General features: G+C 42.3%; 1 protein-coding gene across 4 annotated transcripts in view; it reads right to left on the reverse strand.

The window, feature by feature from the left end:
* Positions 1–24,422, reverse strand: part of PPP1R13B (protein phosphatase 1 regulatory subunit 13B) — a 100,232-nt gene that overhangs the window by 57,000 nt on the left and 18,810 nt on the right. For all 4 annotated transcript variants that reach the window (XM_019434128.2, XM_053889872.1, XM_019434129.2 and 1 more), the window contains exon 2: positions 767–914. In XM_019434128.2, coding sequence (XP_019289673.2) covers positions 767–914 — 148 coding nt within the window. The remainder of the gene's footprint in view (positions 1–766; positions 915–24,422) is intronic.

Consider the following 24,422-nt stretch of genomic DNA (forward strand, 5'->3'; position numbering starts at 1 on the left):
AGTCGAAAATTCATGTTTAACTTTTAACTCCCCCAAAACTTAACTACTAATAGCCTACTGTTGGACAGAAGCCTTACTGATAACATAAATAATCGATTAACATATATTTGGTATGTTACATGTATTATATACTGTGATCTTACAATAATACCTAACTTTTTCTTAATTTGGGGGGGGGGTGGTATTTCTAGGCTATGTGGTTCATCTGTGAGTTTTTCCAAACTGTTGCAAATCTCCAAAAACGTTTCCAATATATTCACTGAAAAAAATCCACATATAAGTGGATCTGCACAGTTCAAACCTGTGTTGTTCAAGGGTCAACTGCACTTGCTTTTTACAATTTAATAAATATTTATGGCGTGCCTAGTGTTTTAAGGGTTTTATGAACAGGGAAACATAAAAATGTTTCCGCCTTGAAGTATCAGGGGAAAAGAAGATGAACAAGTCAACACATACCAAACAAAACACTGTAAAGTCTCAGAGCACACAGAGCTCTCAGTGGGTTAGCAGTGAGATCTAGAAAAACCTCATCTAAGAGCTGTATCTACTTTCCCTGCTCATTTCAGATGGCACAGATAAGGGTCAAATCACATCACATATATTTTACAAAGAGCATTTGTAAAATCTTTCTCCCATGTAATATGGTATCATTTTAATTATTCAATACCTCACTATCACAGATAACTAAGAACCAGAAATAGTATTTTGCATTTGATAAACATTACATTTGACGTACTTAGGAATCTCTATAGAACCTAATACATACCATTTCCCCTCCACACTTCAGCTAAATGGCAACTGCCCTCTCCAGGTTCCTTGCAAAATTCTACAACATCTCGACACGTTGTTTCTGGTGTTATGGGAACTTCTGTTAAAATCTGCTCGTTGTTGCTCAAGAACACGGTTAATATCATCTGTAAGAGAAAAGATTTAAGCTACAATTACAGTCATTATCATAAGGAGATCAATCTGTGAACTTAAAACGATCCCCTCTACCTCCCACTCCCCCACCTGTACCAAAGTGCCCTACAGGATTAACTTTCGGAAACAGATAAGCTAATCCAAAAGTCATGTCGAGTGGCAGTCGGAAGAGCACGGAACTCTTGACCTCAGAGCTGTGAGTTCAAGCCCCATGTGAGGTGGAGAGATTACTTAACAAACTTAAAAAAACTAAAAGATAAATATAATCTGCGTAGAGAAATTAAAATGTAAAACAAGTCACAAGAATTCCCAAAGGGAGCAGTATTAGAAGGGACCCAACAGCACTACCAGATATCATGAAGCCCCAAAAGGACATAGCAGAAGCACATGAACCCATCAGGGCAACAAACTCTCAAGTCCAGACATGGTGTGAGTGAGGAAGGAGATGCCTCCACAGTGACGAAGGAAAAGACCGTGCAGTGAAGGAGGTCTGATCAATTAAAACTCCCAGCTGCAAGGGAAAACTGGCTTTATACTGCACATCATAGACCAGCATAAGTTCCTAATAGATCAAATATTCAAATATAAATCATAAATTTATAAAAGCTTAAAATAAAACCAGGTAAATTCCTTCTTATAACCTTGGAGTACAGAAGTTCATTCTCGCTATAACTAAAAAAAAAAAAAAAAACACCCAGACGCTACAAAAAAAAGATATATTCAAGTAATCAAATAAATGAATCTTTTACAAAGCAAAAAGAAACAGGAAAAAATATCTGCAATGCGTATGACAAATAAAAGGCTAAACTTCTTAATATATAAAAGGTTTCTAAAACTGGTAACAAAAAGACCAAATATCCAATATCTTTTTAAAAACTGGCTGAGGAAGGGGCATCTGGCTGGCTCAGTTGGATACGTGCAACTCCTGATCTCAGGGTTGTGAGTTCAAGCCCCACATCGAGTGTAGACATTACTTAAAAGTTTAAAAAAACATTGGTTGAGGAAATACAATATACCACAATAAAATGCAAATGCCCTTAAACATGAAAATTTATTATCACATATTTGAAAAAGAGTAAAATAAAAATTGTCCAGCTTTTTTTTAATCTTAAAAAAAATCCTACCATTTTGATCTAAGCTATAAAGTGATCATAATGGAAGGAACTTCTTCAAAAACATTTCTCCCAAGGTACGACTGAAACTGAGGATTTTCTTCAGTCAGACATACTATGAAGGACTTCAGTTTGTTCTTTGATCAAAGTCAGAAGCAAAGTCTGCATTTGTCCCCACAACCCCCTCTCACTTAGAACCTCAGCAGCTGATTAAGTACTTTATTTTAGTTCACCGTTAAAGAAATTTTTTCTCAGAGGTGCCCTAAATTCCTAAATCCTGAGATTAAATATCCTCACGTTGACGTTCGGGAACCAACACCGCGCCCCCCCACCCCCACCTCAGCCTGTCCTTCTGAGGGGGAGGGGCCGTGCATTTTCTGAACGTAAATCAGGAGAAGTCACTCCCTTGCTTAAAATATTCAGGAGCTCCACGAGGCTCAAGAGCAGCCCTTCCCCAAACATTTGTTTTCTAGTGATGAACAGCAAACAGGCATCTTCACTGAGCACCTCAGAGTCGAATGTTCACGTGAACCTCTACTTCCTCCCCCCGAGACTCTTCTGGGGCTTGATCTCCCTGGAACTCTGTCTGAGAAAAGCCTAGACTTCAGGGTGAGCTACCACTGCCAGCCCGATTCGGTGTCACCTTCCTGGCCTTCCGGTGGCCCGCACCCCCCCAGCCCCAGGCAAGTGCTGTTAGGCTGCTGCCCCAACCCCCCCCCCCCCTTGCTTGACAACTCCAGTTCACCCTCCAAAATCCAGCTCACGTGCTACCACCCTTGCAAAACCTCCCTTGGCTGCCTCTGCTCACCAGGGAGGCCACATGATCCGTCCTTTGTGACCTAGTTCCTCTTCACATACATCTTTATTACATCACAGCACGAACGTGTCCTCCGGCCCACGAGGCTCCAGCAGGTCACTTCTGAGTCTGTCACCTGCTGCTGCCTGGCCAGGATCTGGGGCGGGGCAGGCCCGCGGAAATCCGGTGGACTCCATGAACGACACACTAAGAAGACTCTGCCCCACCGTACAACTGGGGAAGTACTGCATATAATCTAAGATACGTCCAGTTTGTCCAGTAACAAGCATGGTTCCCCTCAGTTCTTCTTGGATATTACAAATACATTTCAATTCTATAAGAACTTAAGCAGTTATTTCTGCTCACTAACCCATATGAGGAAATTATAAAAATGGGGGCTTTGGAATACTGAAATAAATGGCCTGGAACCTACAGAATTTGGAATAAAATAGTAATTCCTGGATCCAGTGCAAACAAGTCCAGAACTGAAGGGCCTTAATGCTTTAACCATTTCTTTCTTTCTTTTTTTAAATGTTTTATTATTTGTCAGAGTCGGGGAGGGGCAGAGAGAGAGAGAGAGAGAGACAGACAGACAGACAGACAGACAGAATCCAAAGCAGGCTCCAGGCTCTGAGCTGTCAGCACACAGCCCGACGCCACCCAGGGCTTGAACTCACAGACCTTGAGATCGTGACCTGAGCAGAAGTCAGCCGCTTAACCGACTGAGCCACCCAGGTGCCCCAATACTTTAACAGTTTCAACAGAACCAGAATATATTTTTATTCTTGTTCACACACATTTATTTTACACTGCTAATGGTACATTATGTAATTTCATAGCCAATGCTTTTCAAGATCTAGCAATATATTTACCTAAATCATGCTTTATAAATCAAAAAAATCAAATTAGTGAAAATATTTCTTTTTTTTTTTTTTTTTTTACTATCTTCCCTTTAAGGGCTAACACTACAGTTCACTAATTAGCAGAGTGAACACTCTGTTTCCCTCAGTTCCTCAGAGTATTTTAAGTTCATTTATTTTGAGAGAGCATGAAGGGGAGAGGGACAGAGAAAATCCCAAGCAGGCTCTGCACTGTCAGCACCGAGCCCAACGCAGGGCTTGAACCCACGAACCGTGACATCATGACCTGAGCCAAGGTCGGACGCTTAACTGACTGAGCCACCCAGGGGCCCTTTACCAGGGTATTTTTATTCCTTATCCCTCCACCCCTGCCTGCGCAGCCCATGGTATGTTCTCAGTACCACGGGGCAGTGAATGTTTACATCATCACTTGCTCCTGGAAGACAGAACCCTGGCCAGAGCGGGGACCAGTATGGCACCCCCACCACGGCACAGGGCAGCCCCGTCAGCATGCACTCACAAAAGCTCGGCTTGCGCTCATTTGCTCTGAAAAGCAGAGTCTCTGATGAACATGTTGGCAGGATGAACAATGGAATGACACTATTTTGGGACACTTTTTGAATTACCCAGACTTTTCAGCTCACGAGTAAGATCAACATGGTGGGGTGGGGGAGGAGAGGCAGCACGGCACACTTAGGAGTCTGAACACTTAATTGTAAAAGCTAAGCCCTCCCAGATAACCTACCCCAAAGTCACTAAACACTACCTCAGGTTTTAAGCTCTGTTCTGTAATCTTTAGCAAACCCTATCTTTTCTAATCTTAGCAAACTTCATTTTCCCTAATCTCTAATTATCCAATCCAAGCTAATTTCATTATAATCATGACAGATTTAAAAGCTTTCAAGCTAAATGAAACTGGCATTGACCTGGATAGTGCAGGCTTCCCTAGAGCATCACCTAAGATTAATGCTGAGAAGGCTGCCGTTATTCTAGCAAGATCTCCTTCACTGAGGGAAACTGAACACCTCCAACACAAATATCGTAGCATATTGATCCTACAAGCACTGTTTTGTTTACATTTTCACATCTCTGAAATCACAACATATCTTACAATGGACAGCATGTCACAATCCAACAGGTAGTATTTTTTTCTCTCTTAATAGTAAGTGTAAGACAGAGATGAAACCCAACAGGATTAGGGAACCTAAAGAAAACAAGTGCAGGAAAAAAGAAAAGAAGTTAAGGTTTATCCTTCCTAGAAAATGAATATGCTGAAGATAAAAGATTTGGTTAACTACATTAGAAAAACACGCAAAGATCTGTACCGCCAGCTGTCACAAATAGAGCACGTGACGACAAGACACCCACCTCAAACCATTCCAGACAAGTCACAGCCACAGACCCTGCTGGCCCTGCTCCCCGTCCTCAGTCACCCCCAAACGTCCGCCTCCGCTTGGAAGTTTTCCTGACACCGGTGTTCACCCTTCCTGACCCAACCTGAGATCCAGCCTCCTGTTCCACTTTCCTGTGACAGACTGTGGCTACTTGCAGTGCAATCAATATTCCTACATGAAATAATGGATGTTTTCTTGCTTACGTCCTCTAGCAGAACAGTATAGTGACTCACGGGAATGAGTTATATAACCCATTATCAGGCTCTGAAATCGTCTAAGTTTGTCTCAAGCTGTGTGTATATTTATTGTTTAAAAAATCTAAAAATCCCCAAACCACTATAAGGCTGCTGAACTCAGAGCCTGAGTACGATGCTGGACACGTAAATGGTGCTCAGTAAAGGAAGGCAGACCAGCAAGCAGGTAACTGTATAACCCTATGAACTAACTTGGGAGGTCACTTTATCCTTACTTTCAAGAACATTTGAGCTACATAAAGAAAATCAACTAATCGCTAATAACCACTGATTTACATATCCACACATATCCTTTAAAATGTTCACAAATTTGGTATTTAAAGGATGTTCTTGGGGTGCCTGGGTGGCTCAGCTAGTTAGGCGTCCAACTTCAGCTCAGGTCATGATCTCACGGTTCGTGGTTTGGAATCTCTGTGCTGACAGTGCAGAGCTTGCTGGGGATTTTCTCTCTCTCCATCTCTCTCTGCCCCTCCCCCATGCATGCGCATGTGCTTTCTCTCAAAATGAAATAAACTTAAAAAATAAAAATACAACAAAATGTTAAACAGATTTACATGATCCCACAATTCCACTCCTACTTACCCAAGAGAATAAAAACACATGTCCATACAAAGTCCTGTATGTAAATGCTCATAGCAGCATTATCCATAACAGCCAAGATGAGGAAGCAACCCAGATGTCCACCAACCAATAAATGGATAAATAAAAGGTGACATATCACGCAATGGAATATTATTCAGCCATAAAAAGAAACAAAGTGCTGGGGCACCGGCTGGCTCAGACGGTAGAGCATGCGACTCTTGGTGTCAGGGTCGTGCTCATAAGGAAACGTGAAATAAGCCAAATTCTGTCATTGGCTCTACCACTGACTTGGCTGTGCCTGCCTGGGGAAGCAGCCCCTCCCGTCGCTACAGGTCATGGCTTCTCATCGGCAGCTCAGCAGGTAACGTGGATAGGACAACGCTTCAGGACAACGCTTCTCCGAGTTTGCTGGGCCTCACCCCCTCAGGTGAAACATCAGATCCCTTAGCTCACCAACCTCACCTACTTCCATTTTCTAGTGGAAAAGGAACTCAGGGACGACAAAGATAACTGAGGAGAAATCAAACAATAAAAGCTATACCACACTGCAGGTACTGGTAATAAATAACTCACCTGGCAGCTTATAAATAAGTAGCTCAGAAAAGCCATAAAAAGCAACAGCTGGAGTGCAGGTAAAGAAACATCAGAAGACCCTTTCAAGTTTTCTAGTGGGCTGTGTGCCCCAACACGAGAGTCAACATTAGCTCCCTTCTGACCCTAGCGTGTTGTAACACTGTTCACCAATTCACCAATTTAAAATCTCAGAAACATCAGGGCTGTAAGGAAAACTAAGTCTAAGACATCGCCCTGTGTGCCTCATCCCACTTCCCTAAACCAACCTCTCAAAGACTGAAACACATGCCAGGAAGCCCTTGCCCACTCACACAGAGCAAGGAGCATAAAGTAAGACGAACCTGGGAGGTACCCTAGCCTCCCTTCTCTCTCATGCTCCACAAACACGTTAGTAATACTGCTGACCCTAATTTCAAAGTACACCCAGAATGTGACTTCTCTTTTCCACTGCTGCTACCCTGGCCCAAACCACCACTACCACTCAGCTGGACATTTGCAAGAGCAACTTAATTGGTCCAGTTTTCATTCTTGCCCTTCAGGTATTATCACTTCGCTCAATACTCTCAAGTAGTTTCCTACCTCTCTCAGAATAAATTCCAAAGTCCTAAGTACCATCTGTAAGGTCCTACATGATCTGCATCTCTCTCTCTCTCTCTCTCTCTCTCTCTCTCTCTCTCTCTCTCTCTCTCTCACACACACACACACACACACACACACACACACACACACACACCTTGATCTTTCCTCTTACCGTACACCGCCCTTCACTTCCCTGCCCCAGCCACAATGAAAGAACACATTTTCACTGTTCTTCCAACAGAGCAAGCCAACTTCTGCCTCAGGGCCTTTGCACTGGCTGCTCTCTACCTAGACCACTCTTCCCCCAGCTACTAATAGGACTGTATTATTCTCTTCTTTCAGGCCTCTGCCCCAGTGTCACCTTATCGGAGGAGCTTTCCCTCATCGAACTATAATTCTTTTATCATACTGCTTTTTCTTTTCTTCTTAGCACTCACCACCACCACCTAATCTAGGTTATGTATTTATGTCTATCCTCGTTCTCCTCTCATTGGAACACAAGCTCCCTGAGAAGAGGAATTTTAGTTCGGTGCTATATCACCAGTGCTTGCAGTAGTGCCCAGAACATAGTAGGCACTCAATAAACCTCTCCAGTTATATATCATTTTTTCTCTTTTAAGTTTATTTATTTTTGAGAGAGAGAGAGACAGAGACACAGTGAGCGCACACACACACACACACACACACACACACACACACACACACACAAGCTGGGAGGAGCAGAGAAAGGGAGAGGGAAGAGAGAGAATCCCAAGCAGGCTCCACGCTGTCAGTGCAGAGCCTGACACAGGGCTTAAACCCAGACTATGACATCATGACCCGAACTGAAATCAAGAGTTGGACGTTTAATCGACTGAGCCACCCAGGTGCCCCAAAATTTCTTTTTTCAATAGGTTGAGTTAGAAAGGGTAGGCACACACCTTCTCATCTTCAAGGTCTCTATAGAAAAAGACTGCCAGTATTTTATCCCTCTAATCAGTAAGTTAGTCCACATCAGAGAGAAGAAAAAAAAAAATCTTTGAAAAATGAAAGTCAGGAGCCCATTACACACACACACACACACGCATGCACGCGCGCGCGCACACACACACACACACACACACGTTAACACCGGGCAGATTTCCTTGTTAAAGCCTTCCCTCCTCCCACAAGGTGGCACTGCAGGGCATCAGGGAGTGAGTGTTCCTGCCCCGCTCAAGTAGGGGAGGAGTAAGATTAACTACAAAGAAAACAGAGGAATAGTTTAATAGTAATAGTTCAATTTCCAAAATTGGGATTTGCATTATTTTGGAATAAAACAGAACTGGCCTTTGGAGAGCGACGGGATTTTTTCCTAAGAAATGAGAAGTGCAAACCTGCAGGGCTGCATCTTTAACCCTCATGAGGGAACAGATACATTTAAATATCTGAGTAGTTGATCTCACAGTTTGTGAGTTCCAGCCCTGCGTCGGGCTCTGTGCTGACGGCTTAGAGCCTGGAGCCTGCTTCAAATTCTATGTCTCCCTCTCTCTCTGCTCCTGCCCCGCTCATGCTCTGTCTCTCTCTCCTTCAAAAATAAATAAGAACATTAAAAAAAAGTTTTTAAATATCTGAGTAGCATCTATTCAAAGTTAAATGTCCATTAAACTAGATCCTCAATAACCGTATCAATTGTTTAGTTCAAATCACTGTTTTTATTTGCTTCAATAATTAAACATTTAAAAAGTATACATTCTAACATACAAAAATTCCCTCTCACCAATTTGAGTAGATGAAATCTGGGTTATACCTTATCGCTGGGAATACAAACCATACACCTTAGCTTCCCTTCACCTTATTAATGTCCTATTTAAAAGCATATGCATATAAAGGAAACCTGTGTAAAACCATGCAGAAATGCAAAATTCACAAAACTTTCCATAATGCTTTAGATATGTCATTACTATCAGGTGTGGAGGTGATGCAGCTGACCAAACTGAATCTAGTCACTAAAACTTAAAGAATCTTCCACAATAGGGGCACCTGGGGGGCTCAGTCGGTTAAGCGTCCAACTCTCGGTTTCAGCTCAGGTCATGATCTCACAGCTCCTGACTTCGAGCCCTGCACTGGGTTCCATGCTGGTGCAGAGCCTACTTGGGATTCTCTCTCTCCCTCTCCTCCTCCCCCGCTTGCTCTCTCTCTCAAAATAAAGAAAAACACTGAAAAAAACCCCAGAATCTTCTACAATAGATAAAGGGCAGTATCAACTCTGAACTCCTGTTGATCCGCGTCAGGAATCACTGCCTGGTAGGACAGCTGCTTGACTGCCATCGTCCAAGTGGACAACACCGGGAAAGCAGAACAAACATAGATTTTCAAACCACAGGCAGTGACCTACCAGTGGGCTATAAAATCAATTAGTGCCTCAAGGGCCAGTTTTAGATTTTAATGGAATAGAACATAAAAATATAAAATAGTGTTAAGAGAACAAAAAGACAAACCACAGACTGGGAGGAAATATTTACAAAATATATATCTGATAATGGACTTATATCCTATAAATATACAGAGAACTCTTAAAATAAGCAAACCAATCAAAGTATGGACAAAAGATTCCAGAAGATCAAATAAGACATACAGATGGCAAACAAGCAGACAAGATGCTCAACCTCACAGATCACCAGGGAGTTGCAAATTAAAACAACAGCGACACCACACACCTACGAGAAGGGCCAAAACCCAGAACACAGACACCACCAAATGCTGGTAAAGAGGCGGAACAAAGAGAGCTTGCTGGTGGAAATGCAAGATGGCACAGCCACCCTCTGGAGGGCTGCCTGGCAGTTTCTTACAAAACTAAACATACCCTGACCGTATGATTCAGCAACGGAGCTGCTTGATATTTACCCAAGTGAGTTTGAAACTTACATACAAAAGCCTACACAGGAATGTTTATAGCGGCTTCATCCCAAACTTGGGAGCCACCAAGATGTCCTTCAGGAGGTGAATGGATAAACAGACAGTGGTCCATCCAGACAATGGAATAGTATTCAGTGATAAAAAGTGACAGCTGCCAAGTCACAAAAAGACACAGGAATTTTTTAAGATTTGAGACACCGAGGGATCTTAAATGCATACTACTAAGCGAAAGACACCTATCTGAAAAGGCTACACAATGTATGATCCCAACTAAATGACATTCTGGAAAAGGAAAAAACTGTGGAGATGGTAGAAAGATGAGCGGTTGCCAGGGGTTTGGGGGACATACCCATATTCTATATGATACTGTAATAGTGGATAAATAACATTACACATTTGTCAAAACCCACGGACCTGTACAATATAAAGAGGGCACCCCTGGGTAAATTATGGCCTCTAGTTGAATAATTTATCAACATTAGTTCACCAATTATAATAAATGTAGCACACTAAAGCAAGATGTTAATGACAGGGGAAACGGTTGGGGCTCAATTTTTTCTATAAACCTAAAACCGGTCTAAAACAATAAAGCTTATTAACTCAAAATAAAAAATGAAACAATACACTACACATAGTAAGGGTAAGTGTGGTCCCTTGAAATTCCAACTACATGTATTTATACAGAGAGATGCATGTGTGTGTCACCCTGGGTCACCCTGTAAAAGGTACTTCCTAGTGTGGGTCACGGTCTAAGTGGTTTAAAAGACACTGCTTCTCAGGGCCTCATGAAACCCAACGAAATGAAAATTCACTGCATTGGCGCCACTGTTTATCAGTGCTTATTATTAGGCACTGATACACACACCACACATTCTCAATTCCCACAGCAGCTCTGCAGGACAAACAGCACCCTTCATTTTACAGAGTAGAGAAAGGAGGCGTGCAGGGGTTCAATTACCTGTCCAAGGTCATTGAGCTCATTAATACCAGAGCAGGATGCAACCCCAGTCTGACTCCCAAGCTCTGCTCTGAATCACTAACCTGCTTGAGGCACTAAAGAGCAAACGTTTTAGGGCACCTGGGTGGCTCAGTCGGTTAAGCATTCGACTTCGGCTCGGGTCATGATCTCGCGGTTCACAAGTTTGAGCCCCGCGTCAGGCTCTGTGCTGACAGCTTGGAACCTGGAGCCTGCTTCAGATTCTGTGTCTCCCTCTCTCTCTGCCCCTCCCCTGCTTGTACTCTATCTCTGTCTTCCCAAAATAAATAAATGTGAAATAAAGAACAAATTTTTTAATAAATAACTTTCTTACTTATACTCCCCATTATTTAGTAACTTCTCAATTAACTAAGTTTAATCTAGTGTTTATATTTGAAACTGTCTGAAATGCAAAGTTAATCATTATACAAGGGAACCAAAACAAAGAAACGTGTATTTTTTCTAATTAATCAACTTAACTGTAAAGATTATCTGGCTAAAACCATATAAATGTTCTAATTAAATTTTCTTGACCTTTCAAACATTTATGTATACCCCAAATCCTCAGAATAAGACTTCGTCTGTCTATATATTCCTTTGTAAAATTCAAGAAAATATATTCCTATACGTATTTTTTAAAACTTATCTACCTACTACTAGGTATACAGCTAAGAGAATTAAAAGCATGTCTTACAGGTTTTCTTACACAGAAATTCGAGCAGAAATGTTCACAGCAGCATTATTCATAACAGCCAAAAAGTGTAAACAGCCCAACTGATGAATGGATAAACCAATGTGGTGTATTTCTAGAATGAAATATTACTTGGCCTTAAGAAGGAGCTACAACACAGATGGACGTTAAAAAGATTATGCCTGGGCTCATAAATCTGAAGCAGCCAGATACAAAAGTCACATATATGATTCCATTTACATGAGACGACCAGACTAGGCAAACCTGTTGAGACAGAAAATACAGCAATCTGACTGCCGGGGGTTGGGGGCAGGAGAAATGGGGAGTGACTGCTAAAGAGTACACAGTTTCCTTTTGGAGTGACAACAATATTCTAAAATTAGACATGGTGATGGCTACCCAATGCTGTGAATATATTAAAGCCACTGAACTGTACACTTTAAAAGTGTGAATTTTATGGTATGTGAATTATATATTAGGATAGTTGTCCCTTAAGAAAAAAAAATTTCTAGCTATGCCAATTATCTAACCTGTATAATCTATACAATCAGTAAAATATTTTTCCCAACGGAAATAACATTAAATATACGTTATCGCCTTGTATAGGTTTCTTTTATCAAATAATAAACATTTATAGTTGTACAAATTCTGTTTTTTCATGTCTGTTAATATCAAAAGTACTAATTCTTTTGTCGGTAGGAAAAAAACCTTAAAGATATTTAGCAAAATAATGTCTCTGAAGAGCACTTTAATATAATCACGTGTATAGATATACCACAGTCAATTCTACTCATCTCATGACACAAAATCCGAATAGTTTGCAAAGGAAATGCAAGTCCAGTAACACTCCTATCTTTTTCCAACTGGTTGGCCATTTTCTCTTTCAGATTTGAGCCAGCTCTTGAATACCACGATCCCACTCTGAGTTTGCTTATAATGCTCTCAACTACCACGCTTGAAATGTTTCTCATCTTTAGAAAACTACGCGAAAGTGAAGTGTGGAAAACAAAAGTCCCACTGCCTAGAGCTTATCTGTGCCACTGACAAAGGAAAAATACTCAAATAGATGTCCCTTGGGCCTTGTGGAATCTCAATCCAGGCACTAATGACATGAGCCATGATAAGACGTCCTAATGAAACAAGACAGACCACCCTTGTTACAGCAGAGTGATATGGTAGATGACGTTTCACCTAATTCGGTGAGTTCCGTGGAAGAAAAGTTCAGCGTTAGCATTGTTCAATAACAACTGTAACCAGGATCTAGAAATCACTATGAAAGTGAAAAATAAACATTAATTTACCAACCTCCACACAAAACAGTCATAAAAAAAAGACTGCCTAAGCATTCTGAATAACTTTAAAAAGTGAAACCTCCACATTTTATGTTTTCACAATAAATGCCTTCTTGCTAATATTTTATGCTAGCAAAACTTCTTGTTGGAGTGGCATACATACAGAGCTACAAATTTCTTTTTTCAAATTGTTATTGACATATTTTAAAGTTTATCTATCTAATCTCTACACACAACGTGGGGTTCAAACTCACGACCCCAAATCAAGAGTTACGTGGTCTTCTGACTGACCCAGGCTGGCACCACCTTTTGGACTTTTATTCTATAACCTCAATTTTTTTAAGTTTTATTAAATATTTTTAAGATTTTATTTTAGAGTGCGTGTGAACAGGAGAGGGACGGGGAGGGAGAGACGGGAAGTGACACAGGGAGGGAGAGAGACAGAGAGAGAGAGAGAGAGGGAGGGAGGGAGGGAGGGAGGGAGGGAGAGAGGGAGGGAGAGGGAGGGAGAGGGAGGGAGAGGGAGAGGGAGGGAGAGGGAGAGGGAGGGAGAGGGAGGGAGAGGGAGAAGGGAGAGAGGGAGAGAGGGAGAGGGAGAGGGGGAGAGGGGGAAAGGGAGAGAGGAGGAGAGGGAGAGAGGGAGAGAGGGAGAGAGGGAGGGGGGGGAGGGGGGGAGGGGGGGAGAGGGGGAGAGGGGGAGAGAGGGAGAGGGAGAGAGGGGGGGGGAGGGGGAGGGAAGATCCACACTCAGTGTGGAGCCCGACACAGGGCTTGATCTCATGACCCTGGGATCATGACCTAAGCCGAAATCAAGAGTCAGATCCTCAATCACCTGAACCACTCAGGCACCCCTTTTTTAAGTTTTATTAAAGCCAGATGATTTTTTTTTTAAATGTAAGCTCTATACCCAACATGGGACTTGAACTCATGACCTTGAGATTAAGAGTCACACGTTCAACCGACTAAGCCAGCCAGGAGCTCCCATATTGACATGCTTTAGATGTTCAAAATGAGAATGACATTTATAAGACCCTTAACATGAAAGGACTTTAACAATTTATTGATAATAAGAATACCTATTATTTCCATGCTTACGATGTTCATGGACAGGCCCTTTGTTTACCTATATTATATCACGTGGTTCTCCCAAAAGGCCGAGGGAGCAAGTTGCTAAGATGATCTGGTCATTATAGATAGACTGAAGGGTTGCCCAAGGACACATAACTAAAAAGTGCCAGGACGTCTGACCCAAGAGCATCTGACTCCAAAGCTTAAGTTTCTATTCGAATAGTTCAAGGACAAAACAGTGCTAAAATTCACTAACACTTAAAAAAAAAAAACAAACCCACACAACTATTCAAGTTCTTCATCTTGATGAAAGTGTAAGAATCCCTTTTTATCCCAGAGTTATCAGATAAGAACATAAACTCCAACCACTTTTCACAAGGGAAGAACTCACTTCATATAATGTACAAGTACCTTTGAACAGAACACTGTAGGTATGAATTTAAGAGGGAACTGTAGAGATTCATTACAAGACCCAAGATGGGTGTACTCAGCAGCCTACACAGCCTCCAGGCAGAAACGATCTCACTAAAGAAAGGCTGAGAGGAAAAGTCTGAAGCCTTTCCACTCGTTATGAATTCACCTCTTCTAGGGACCTGGCCTGGGCTCATAAAGATGTGGATTCATGAAGATTCACCTGAGGTTTGGTTCTGCTCAGATACAGAAGCTGGGGTCTGCCCAAGAACCTTTACAAAACTTGCGTACAATCTGCAAAATTTCAGCACCATTCCTTTTGAAGACAGAATTACGTATTCCATCGTTTATTAAAACGGTAGGCTGCATATGAGTTTTATTATTACACGGCCGTAGTTTTTTATCTTTCTAAACAATAACTTATGGGGCACCTGGGTGGCTTAGTCAGGCATCTGACTTCGGCTCAGGTCATGACCTCACAGTTTGTGGGTTCGAGCCCCGTGTCGGGCTCTGTGCTGACAGCTTGGAGCCTGGAGCCTGCTTCAGATTCTGTGTCTCCCTCTCCCTCTCTGCCCCTCCCCGGTTTGCACTCTGTCTCTGTCTCTCAAAAATAAACAAACATTGAAAAAATTTAAACAAACAAACAAACAAAGACTTATGTGAATCACCTTACTTCTGAATGTTAGTATTGTCAGGAAGTTATGCATTTTCAAAAAGCGAAAAGAATGAGCATTCTCTCAGCACCTCCTAGACAATGACACACCAATCATGGCAGTCCTCGTGGTAACCTCAGGGCCCCCAACTGCGATGTCTTTTAGATGGCAATTCTCTCCACTCCTCTCTGGGACTCACACTTGGGCAAGTTTCCAGGGTCATGGTTATTCTACATGCCCACCTCTCTTGCCATTGCCGGCTCAATGAAGGAAAACACAACAAAAAGTGCTTTTTTTATTCCACAAGTATTTACCGAGTGCCTACTTTGTGTTGGAGATCCGGCACTGACAAAGCAGACAGGGCTCCTGCTTGCAGGGATCGGATTATAGTCTGGGGAAAAAGACAAAAAAATAAGTAGACAAAAAACATAGTAGGGTGGGTGGTGATATACCCTATGAAGAAAAACAAAACAGGCAAAGGAGACAGGGAAGAGGACAATTTTAATTTTAAATAAGGTGTCCGAAAAGGCCTCACTGAAGGAAGTGAGTAAGCCTGCAGAAAGCTTGCAGGAAGAGCACTGGAGCAAGTGTCTAAGCCCCCAGGCAGAAAGAATGCTTGGTAGGATTCGGAGTCAGCCTGGCTGAGCGCACGGATCAGGGGGAGGAGTAGGGAGGACAGGCAAACTACTAACTAGGCTTGGCTCAGAGAGCTCGGAAGCCCTTGGAGGGCTGTGAGCTAAGTAAGAAGTGGCATGTTTTACCATGACGACTTGCAGGCTCACTCTGGCTGCTTTGTTGACAACTGACTGAGGGAGGGGAAAGAGCACAGAAATAAGAAGGCCCCTCGGGAAGCTAATATAAGAATCCAGGAGGGGAATCCAGGAGGGAGAATCCAGGAGGAGAATCCTGGAGGGAACACAAACTAGAAGCTGAGTAGGCTGCAGAGATAGCTCTGATGAGCGTGTAGACAAAACGGATGTGGCCTGGAAGAGAGAGAGGCTGTGCCCCGGAGAGGCGGGCCGGCTATGCCTGGGCCAGTTCAGTTGCCCAGCTCTTCCATCGGCGTCCATGCAGTAAGGCCCTCCTTTTCCATGATGTTTCTTTAGAAAGCAGAAGTTGGTTTTTGCCACTTGAACCCAAAATGACCTTAATTACTAAAATAATTACCATTTTACAAAGGAGAAACCTGAGGTTCTTGCACTCAAGGCTCAGCATGCATCAGCTAGGAAACAAAACAAAACAAAACAAAACAAAACAAAACAAAACAAAACAAAACCGAGGGGCGCCTGCCTGGGTGGCTCAGTTGTTTAAGCATCTGACTCTGATTTCAGCTCAGGTCATGATCTCGTGTTCATGAGATCGAGCCCTATGTCGGACTCCATATTAACAACTAGAGACTACTTGTGATAGTCTCTTTCTGTCTCTCTTTCTCGAAATAAATAAACAAACATTTTAAAAAATCCAAGTGTTAGTTCTAGATTTGGTGAAGTGTCATCTGGAAATCAACTATTCAAAAAAAAAAAAAAAAAAAAAAAAAAAGAAAGAAAAGAAAAAGGTTTAGCACTCATCCAAGGCACCACAGTTACCAGGGAGCTGAGCCCACCTATGAACACCAGTTTGACTAACCCCAAATCCTGTGCTTGCTTCCTCACCAAACACTGCCTCCCAGGCCCCAACGGGTCCTCCACCTGCAAGCTACTAAAACAAAAACAACAGCGGAGGTGCGGAGGGAGCAAAGGTCAGCGAGAACACCTGCTTCAGGCCCAACACTTTACGAGGCCGAAGCAGGGACTGTCCAGCCATGGAGATGTCGTCTCCTCTCGCTCCACCCCACAGGGTCAAGAACCTCAGGCAACTCGGTTTGGCAAACACAGGCAAGTCCCAGCTCTGTACCAAATTGAAAGCTCTGGTTGTTTCTATCCAAACAGGAGACAAAATGGAGTTCAGGTTGGCAGATCATCTTTCCTTTGTTCGTACTGTCTTCCCACACCACCACAAAACAGTTTTCTTTCCCCTCTGATCTCAAAAGTAGTTAATGTATTATTGTTGGCTGAGCACTCAGGATGTTCTCACAAGAATCCATATTTTAACACGAAAATAAAATACTGTGCTCCCTAAGGTAATATTCATACTATTCCTATTAAAAGCACATATTTTAAGCTACAAATTTGAGATGACAGTACATAAGGGCCTCATTTTTTTCAATAGTCCCTAAAGTTGTTGGAGGAAAAAGATAAAAAATTTTTTGACAATTTGAGTTATTTTAGATTAAGTGATCACTTACTTCTTAAAACTCTCATAAGTGTTAAATTAGCAGGGACATGCTGAGGGATGCCCGGGTGGCTCAGTTGGCTGAGCATCCGACTTCAGCTCAGGTTATGAGCTTGCTTTGGATCCTGTGTCTCCCTCTCTTTCTGCCTTCCCCTGCTCATGCTATGTCTCTCTCAAAAATAAATAACATTAAAAAAAATTTTTTTAAAGGGACATGCCGAGAGTTTCAAAATTAAGCTATCATAAAGATTAGTCATCAAACCTCAGAGCCAGAAGGAACCTAATCTAACCACCACTCTTTCCCCCATTTTACAGATGAGGAAGCAGAAGCCCAGAGAAGGAAATAATCTGTCAAGGCTCATAAATCTTATGAACAAAAACAAAACCAAGACTGAAATCAGGTCTCTTGATTCTCACCCCAGCAGGCTGACTCCCTCTCAGCAGTTTCTTTCATTACATTGTTTACATAATATTAAATGAGAAAGTCTGTAAAATCTCTAGTAAGAAGCCTGACATACAATATTCTCTCAAATCTAATTTCCTCCCTCTCTTATTTAAATACATGATAACAATTTTGGGCACTGAAAAGTTAGAAAAACCCTCAGGACTTTAAAAATTATAGAAATGAACTGAAATTAAGTCACAAAAGAGAACCATGAAACAAAATTGACACGGGAACACCTCATCAAATACAAATTATAAAGGGTAGCTGATCATAAAATAAACCTATTAATATGCTTTGAAAATATTATAAGAGGGTCTCCCTAAATATCAATGGGATACTGGAAAAATGTAAGCTAAGTGACATGGTTTTATAAAAAAAAATAATAAGTCCAAGGCATTTGATTAGGATATAATTGAGGAAACCATATAATTAAGAACCAAACACGGCCACTTTGAGTGAAAAAAAGAAGCTAATGAGACAGACTACCAGTACAACAGGCAAAAACCAAGACCCTTCCATTTCACATCTGGATGAATGGGCACCCAACATAAGTCATTCCTAAGAAAAAGTACACTGTTTTATATACAACAAACTCCCAAGAGACAAGAACCACAAAGCATCAAATCTTTTCCATTTTTTTTAACGTTTATTTATTTTTGAGAGACAGAGACAGAGCATGAGTGGGGAAGGGGCAGACGGAGAGGGAGACACAGAATCCGAAGCAGGCTCCAGGCTCTGAGCTGTCAGCACATAGCCCGACGCGGGGCTCGAACTCATGAACTGCGAGATCATGACCTGAGCCAAAGTTGGACGCTCAACCGTCTGAGCCACCCAGGCGCCCCAAGAATCAAATCTTTTAAAATCAGATCTAAAAAGAAAACAAACACTCACAGATTTTTTTCCCTATGAAGATTCATTCCAACTATCACCTTACCAGCAGATGAAAAGGTCAATCTAATAAGATGACCCACCAATCCTACCTCAAAAAAAAAAAAGTACTGTCCGATTCTTCATCCAATAGGAACAAGGAAAAGAACCATTTATGACATGCAAGTGAAAGAGGCAGGAGCAGATGAAGCAGGACAGAAGACGTTGACAGGGTCACCTGGGTGGCTCAGTGGGTTAAGCATCTGACTCGGATTTTGGCTCAGGTCATGATTCATGCTCAGCATAGAGCCCGCTTGGGATTCTCTCTCTCCCTCTTTCTCTCTGCCCCTCCCCTGCTCATGTGCGCACTCTCTCTCTCAAAATAAATAAATAAACTTCAAAAAAAGGGGAGAGGTTGATAGCTTGCTCAAGGTCAACCCAGGGATGACTCCAAAAGCCTCCTATACCACACTGCCCGTCCATGAAAGTCCCAGGTTTCTCTTGGGAAAGGCATCACAACTTGGCAGGCCACCTCTCCCTGTCTTCAAGATGGTGCAGACAATGTGTTTATTCTCGAGAGTGAGAACCGGGATGGAGTGGTCGTCACATGCACCTGGCACACTGAGCCCAGTTATAGGTTTGTCTCTTTCACCCAAGGTCAGCAAAAGGTCGTGGACCATGAAGACTCTGGTGCCCAGATCTGGGCTCCAAGGATAACCAAGATCCCACTCTGACGAATCAACTGGAAATTCACACCATAGGATCCAACATCAACCTTCAAGGGTTCTGTGGTCTTCTTGCTCCTTAGCTACTATGTCCAGCAGTAACAGTAATGGTACCTACTTACTGACACTATGTGTTAGACCTCGTGCATTCTCCATACATAATATCATTCAATCCTGCCAGAAATCCTGGGAAGAAGGTCATTGTTCTTTTTAACTATTATTAGCTTTATTATTTTTGGGTGGCAAATTAACATGTAAGTTTTCTGAAAGTCTAACAATGGAGGAAACAAAAAATAGTTCCCCCAGGGGCACCTGCGTGGCTAAGTCAGTTAAGTGTCCGACTTCAGCTCAGGTCATGATCTCGACATTCTGGAGTTCGAGCCCCACATCGGATTCTGTGCTGACAGCTCAGAGCCTGGAGTCTGTTTCAGATTCTGTGTCTCCCTCTCTCTCTGCCCCTCCCCCGCTAGCAATCTGTCTCTCAAAAATAAACATTAAAAAATTTTAATAGAAGAATAGTCCCCACCAATGACCCACACTTGAAACAGGTGGTATATATCCTTTCAGATGTTTTCTACTTCTATTTTTACACTAAGACTACAATAAGTAGGACGGTTTCCCAGCCAACACTATATTTTGGGCATTTTTCCATGAGAATACACATAGTTCTAGTTCACTCTTTTTAAGGCTATATATCATTTCCTCTATATGGCTATACCATCATTTATTTAGAGACAAGCACTGTTCCCTTCATTTTAAGGATGAGTAGATAAGCTCCAACAGGTTATGTAACTCGTCTAAGGTCACACAGCTAGTAAGTGGCAGGGTCAGGGCTGACACCAGCTCTGCTTCCAAAGTCTGCATACTCAAGCACTCCTGCCCTAAGTGTCCCTGCTCTGCAAGCTTCTGTCAACTAGACTATGAACCCCTTGAGGACAGCAAATGAGTACTGTCAAGTACCCAGTGCCTAGCACTGTGCTGGCACATAATAAAAGCCAATAAATATGTGTTGTCATAATTATCTGCTGAATATCACTTGTTTTATACTATGTTTACCTCCCTTACTAGGCCACTCATATCCTTCATAACGTTCTGGCACACAGTGGGGCACAGCCGTATCTGTTGAAAGTACAGACCCAACACCCAGCAGAGAAGCGCCTCCCACTTTCGGCCTATGTCACTTGGCTTCTCTTGATCTCACGATTCATGTGCAACTCAGGCTCAGAGCCTGCTTGCTTCTCCGGGAGCTTCCCTAACAGAGGCCTTTCACATGGAGACCCCTCTGCTCAGCTCTAATACAACATCACAAGAAGTCAGCAATAGACAGGATCTTAGCAGTTATTTGCCTGACCCCTTCTTACTCTGTAGTAATAGAGATCATAAACCATGGTTTTATGACAAACTAATAAGGGTTCCACCCATGAGAAATTGAAAATTTCGAAACAAAAGTATAAGGCACTTGAATGTAGATTATGCTAGGTACTACCTGGGGAGGGGGACAAGATATGAAAGCAGTGAGATTCTGCAAAGATCTCCAAGTTGATCTGATTCCTGAAAACACTAGAACCCTGAGTTTATAGTCTTGCCCTGCCTGACTCCATGGCCGTGCAGAATTCTGACCTTGGTAATCTCTAGCACCAGATTTCTCCTCTATTAGCCAATACCTCATAAACTGCTAGAAACAGGTTCTTCTATTGTATCATTAGCCATAAAACTTCAGTTTAATATACTTTAATAACAGTCTCTGCATAACAAAAAAGCTGGCAAAGTAATCACAAAAGTTCATTTTTCCATTAAATATAGTCATAGAACTTAGCTTTTACTTTACTACCAAAACCATGAGCAGCTACTATCATTACTATAAAAATGTCCCATTTTCCCCTCCTAGTTACCCCATATGAGCCTTAGAATCTAGTTACTAGCAACTCTCCAAAAGGACTATCAGAAACCAGATGGATCAGAAGGTATTTTCTATTAATACTGATATTTGAGGATTTGTCCGATTCTGGAGGCAAATCATATAAGATTAAAATTAGGCCCTCAGGTTGGTTTGATTTATGGTAAAACACTGCAGCAGAAAGAGGCGCAACAAGCCAAACCCCATATTGTGAAGCGGGGTGTCTCTCTGTACAGAACATAAACTGGACACATTTACAGAATCACTCGTTCTTTCATTTAGGAAATTGTTACAGAGCCCAACCTGGCCCCGGGCCAGCCTCAGGGCACACACAGTCAACACCTCCCTTGTCAAAGAACTTGGAGCGGAGACAGAGAAGGGACAGCAGGACACTACAGTGGGAAACTGCAGAGAGCCACGAGAGCCCACAGAAGGGCTGCTTGACCCAGATGCCAGCCTCAGGAAGTACTTCCCAGAGGAAGCACCATGTAGGCTGCGACCACAGGAGCTAGCTGGAGAGGAGTGGAGCATGGGTATAGGAGCCAGGGGGTGGGCAGATTATGTCCTGCTAGAGACAGTCTGTTTAACTGTTCCAAAGACCGCACAGGAGGGTAGGATGTTGGTCAACGCAAATGAAACAGCTGAGATTAAATAAACCACTATTAGGCACTGTTTTCTCCTATGCGAAGAACTCGACATTTAAGTACCCATGCCATAATCTGGTCATGTTTCCAGCCGTGCCTTACTCTAAAAGGTGATAAAGGACCTTCTCTTAAATGTCTTCCACTTCCCAAACAGTGATCTTTTCATATTTTGGTATTTCTTTTGTTGCCCTCCTACTCTATTTACAGATAACAGTAATAAGGTAAAACTCTCAAAATAATCCAATGTTACAAGAGACCAATGGAAAAAATTAGAACTAGGTAGCCTCCCCAGACATAGTAGGGCTGATGAAGTATTTCTGAGTTTAACTGTAACAGTACTAAAATCATCCTTTCACATTTTCTTAATTTTAATTATAATCCTAAATTCTTTAATTATTAATTATACTATTTCTTTGGTTGTTAAGCAGCCTCAACGTTGCAGCAAACAGGAAAGTTACTCAAAGACATCAATGAAAAAGCATCCTCACCAAATTACAATTAACATTTTTTTTCTTCATGGTGAAAACTTATTAAATGCCCATCTGAAATTAAGCAGTCTCCAAAGCAAGAATGTCTTTAAAATGTAGTGAATGAAAATCATTTAACATTTTGGAGATAATAAACATTTGGGGGATAACAGCACATTATCTATAGTGTTTAGTATAGAGCAGGCACTGTCATAGGTTCTTTTCATATAACAACGCTTTAATGCTCACAAAATCCGATGAGGTAGGTACTACTGTGCCTTCAATTTTACAGATGAGGACACTGAGACACAGACAGATTAAGTAACTCATCCAAGATCAAATAGGTAGGAAATGAGACAGCTGAAATTCAAACCCAAACAGCCTACTCCTAAGTCCACGTTCTTTACTACATTGCGTTGCCTTTCAGTACTTTTTAAAATATAAAAAAAAATAGTAAATAAAAATTACTATAGGAGCATCTGGGTGGCTCAGTTGGTTAAGTGTCTGACTTTGGCTCAGGTCACGATCTCACAGTCCGTGAGTTTGAGCCCCGCATCGGGCTCTGTGCTGACACGCTCTAACATGAATAAACGTTAAAAAAAAATTTTTAATTACTATAATGAAAATACAAGTCATCCATAATCCTTGAGGAATTTTTTTGAATGATAGCATTCTCTGAGGGTCTAATCCCTTTGAGCCAAAACCTGAAACTGCGCTGTCCATGAAATGGCCACTGGCCACACACAGCTAGTGAGAACCTGAAAAGTGGCTAGTCTGAAATGAAATGGGCTGGATGTGTAAAATATGTTTTTTTTAAATTTTTTTCTTAATGTTTATTTATTTTTGAGAGACAGACCGTGAGCAGGGGAGGGGCAGAGAGAGAGAGGGAGACACAGAATCCAAAGCAAGCTCCAGGCTCTGAGCTGTCAGCACAGAGCCCAAAGCGGGGCTCAAACCTACTGACCTGTGAGATCATGACCTGAGCTAAAGTCGGACGCTTAACCAACTGAGCCACCCAGACGACCCTGTGTAAAATATGTTCTGAATTTGAGAGGCTTAGTATGAAAAAAGGATGTGAAGATTCTCACAAACAAGGTTTTGACATATTATTAAGTTTCTTGACACTTTTCTCATCTACAATGTATCCAGCCACTGTCTACATCGTCGATATTATTTACTCTTTTCTCGATGACTCAGTCATCATCAGGAACTTTAACTACCACCTGTGTGTAATCTGTAATCTGTAATTGTGTTATCTTTGGTGTTGACTGAGGTCAGGCTGCCCACCCTCAGACCACAACCTTAGGTTGTGCTCAAAGTGTGTCTCCGGTTTCCAGCAGCCTGTCTGCCCGCAGCTGCACCCCTCTAGCAACCTCAGATACAGTGTCTGAAGACTGAGGAGCCAGGTAAATCAGAGGTGTGCGATGCGGAAGAGGAAGAGTGAGGTAAGGCCTGAGGAGGGTCTCCCACATGCTGGCTTCAGTACTAGATTCTTCGACGACTATTCTGACCGCTCAGAGGCCCTCCTCTGCTTCAACTACTTAACAGACTCCTCCCACAGACTCCAGACACGTAGTACCAACTTTATTTTTCTTTAATGTGTTTATTTTTGAGACAGAGCGTGAGCGGGGGAGAGGCCGAGAGAGAGACACAGAATCCGAAGCAGGCTCCAGGCTCCGAGCTGTCAGCACAGAGCCCGATGCGGGGCTCGAACCCACGAACCGCGAGATCGTGACCTGAGCCGAAGTTGGACACCTAACCGACTGAGCCACCCGGGCACCCCAGTACCGACTTTAATTTAAACTGGAGCACTTCACAACTCAGCTTAAAATCCTGCAACAGTAGTTGCAGCTTGAGAAGGTGAGTAAATCCCAGAGAGGGACGGTGGTGCTGGTTGCACAGCGTGAGGGTACTGATGCCACAGGACCGTACGCTTAAACGCGGTTAACGCGGAAACTTTCATGTCACGTGTATTTTACAATTAAAAATAGAAACCTTCAACGGTTTCATATCTTTCCTAGGATCAAGCTCACACTCTTACGCAGGTCATACACGCTCCTCCGAATC

This window comes from Panthera pardus, unplaced genomic scaffold (genome assembly GCF_024362965.1).
Source record: "Panthera pardus isolate Hobbes unplaced genomic scaffold, ASM2436296v1 HiC_scaffold_24, whole genome shotgun sequence".
Taxonomy (NCBI): domain Eukaryota; kingdom Metazoa; phylum Chordata; class Mammalia; order Carnivora; family Felidae; genus Panthera; species Panthera pardus.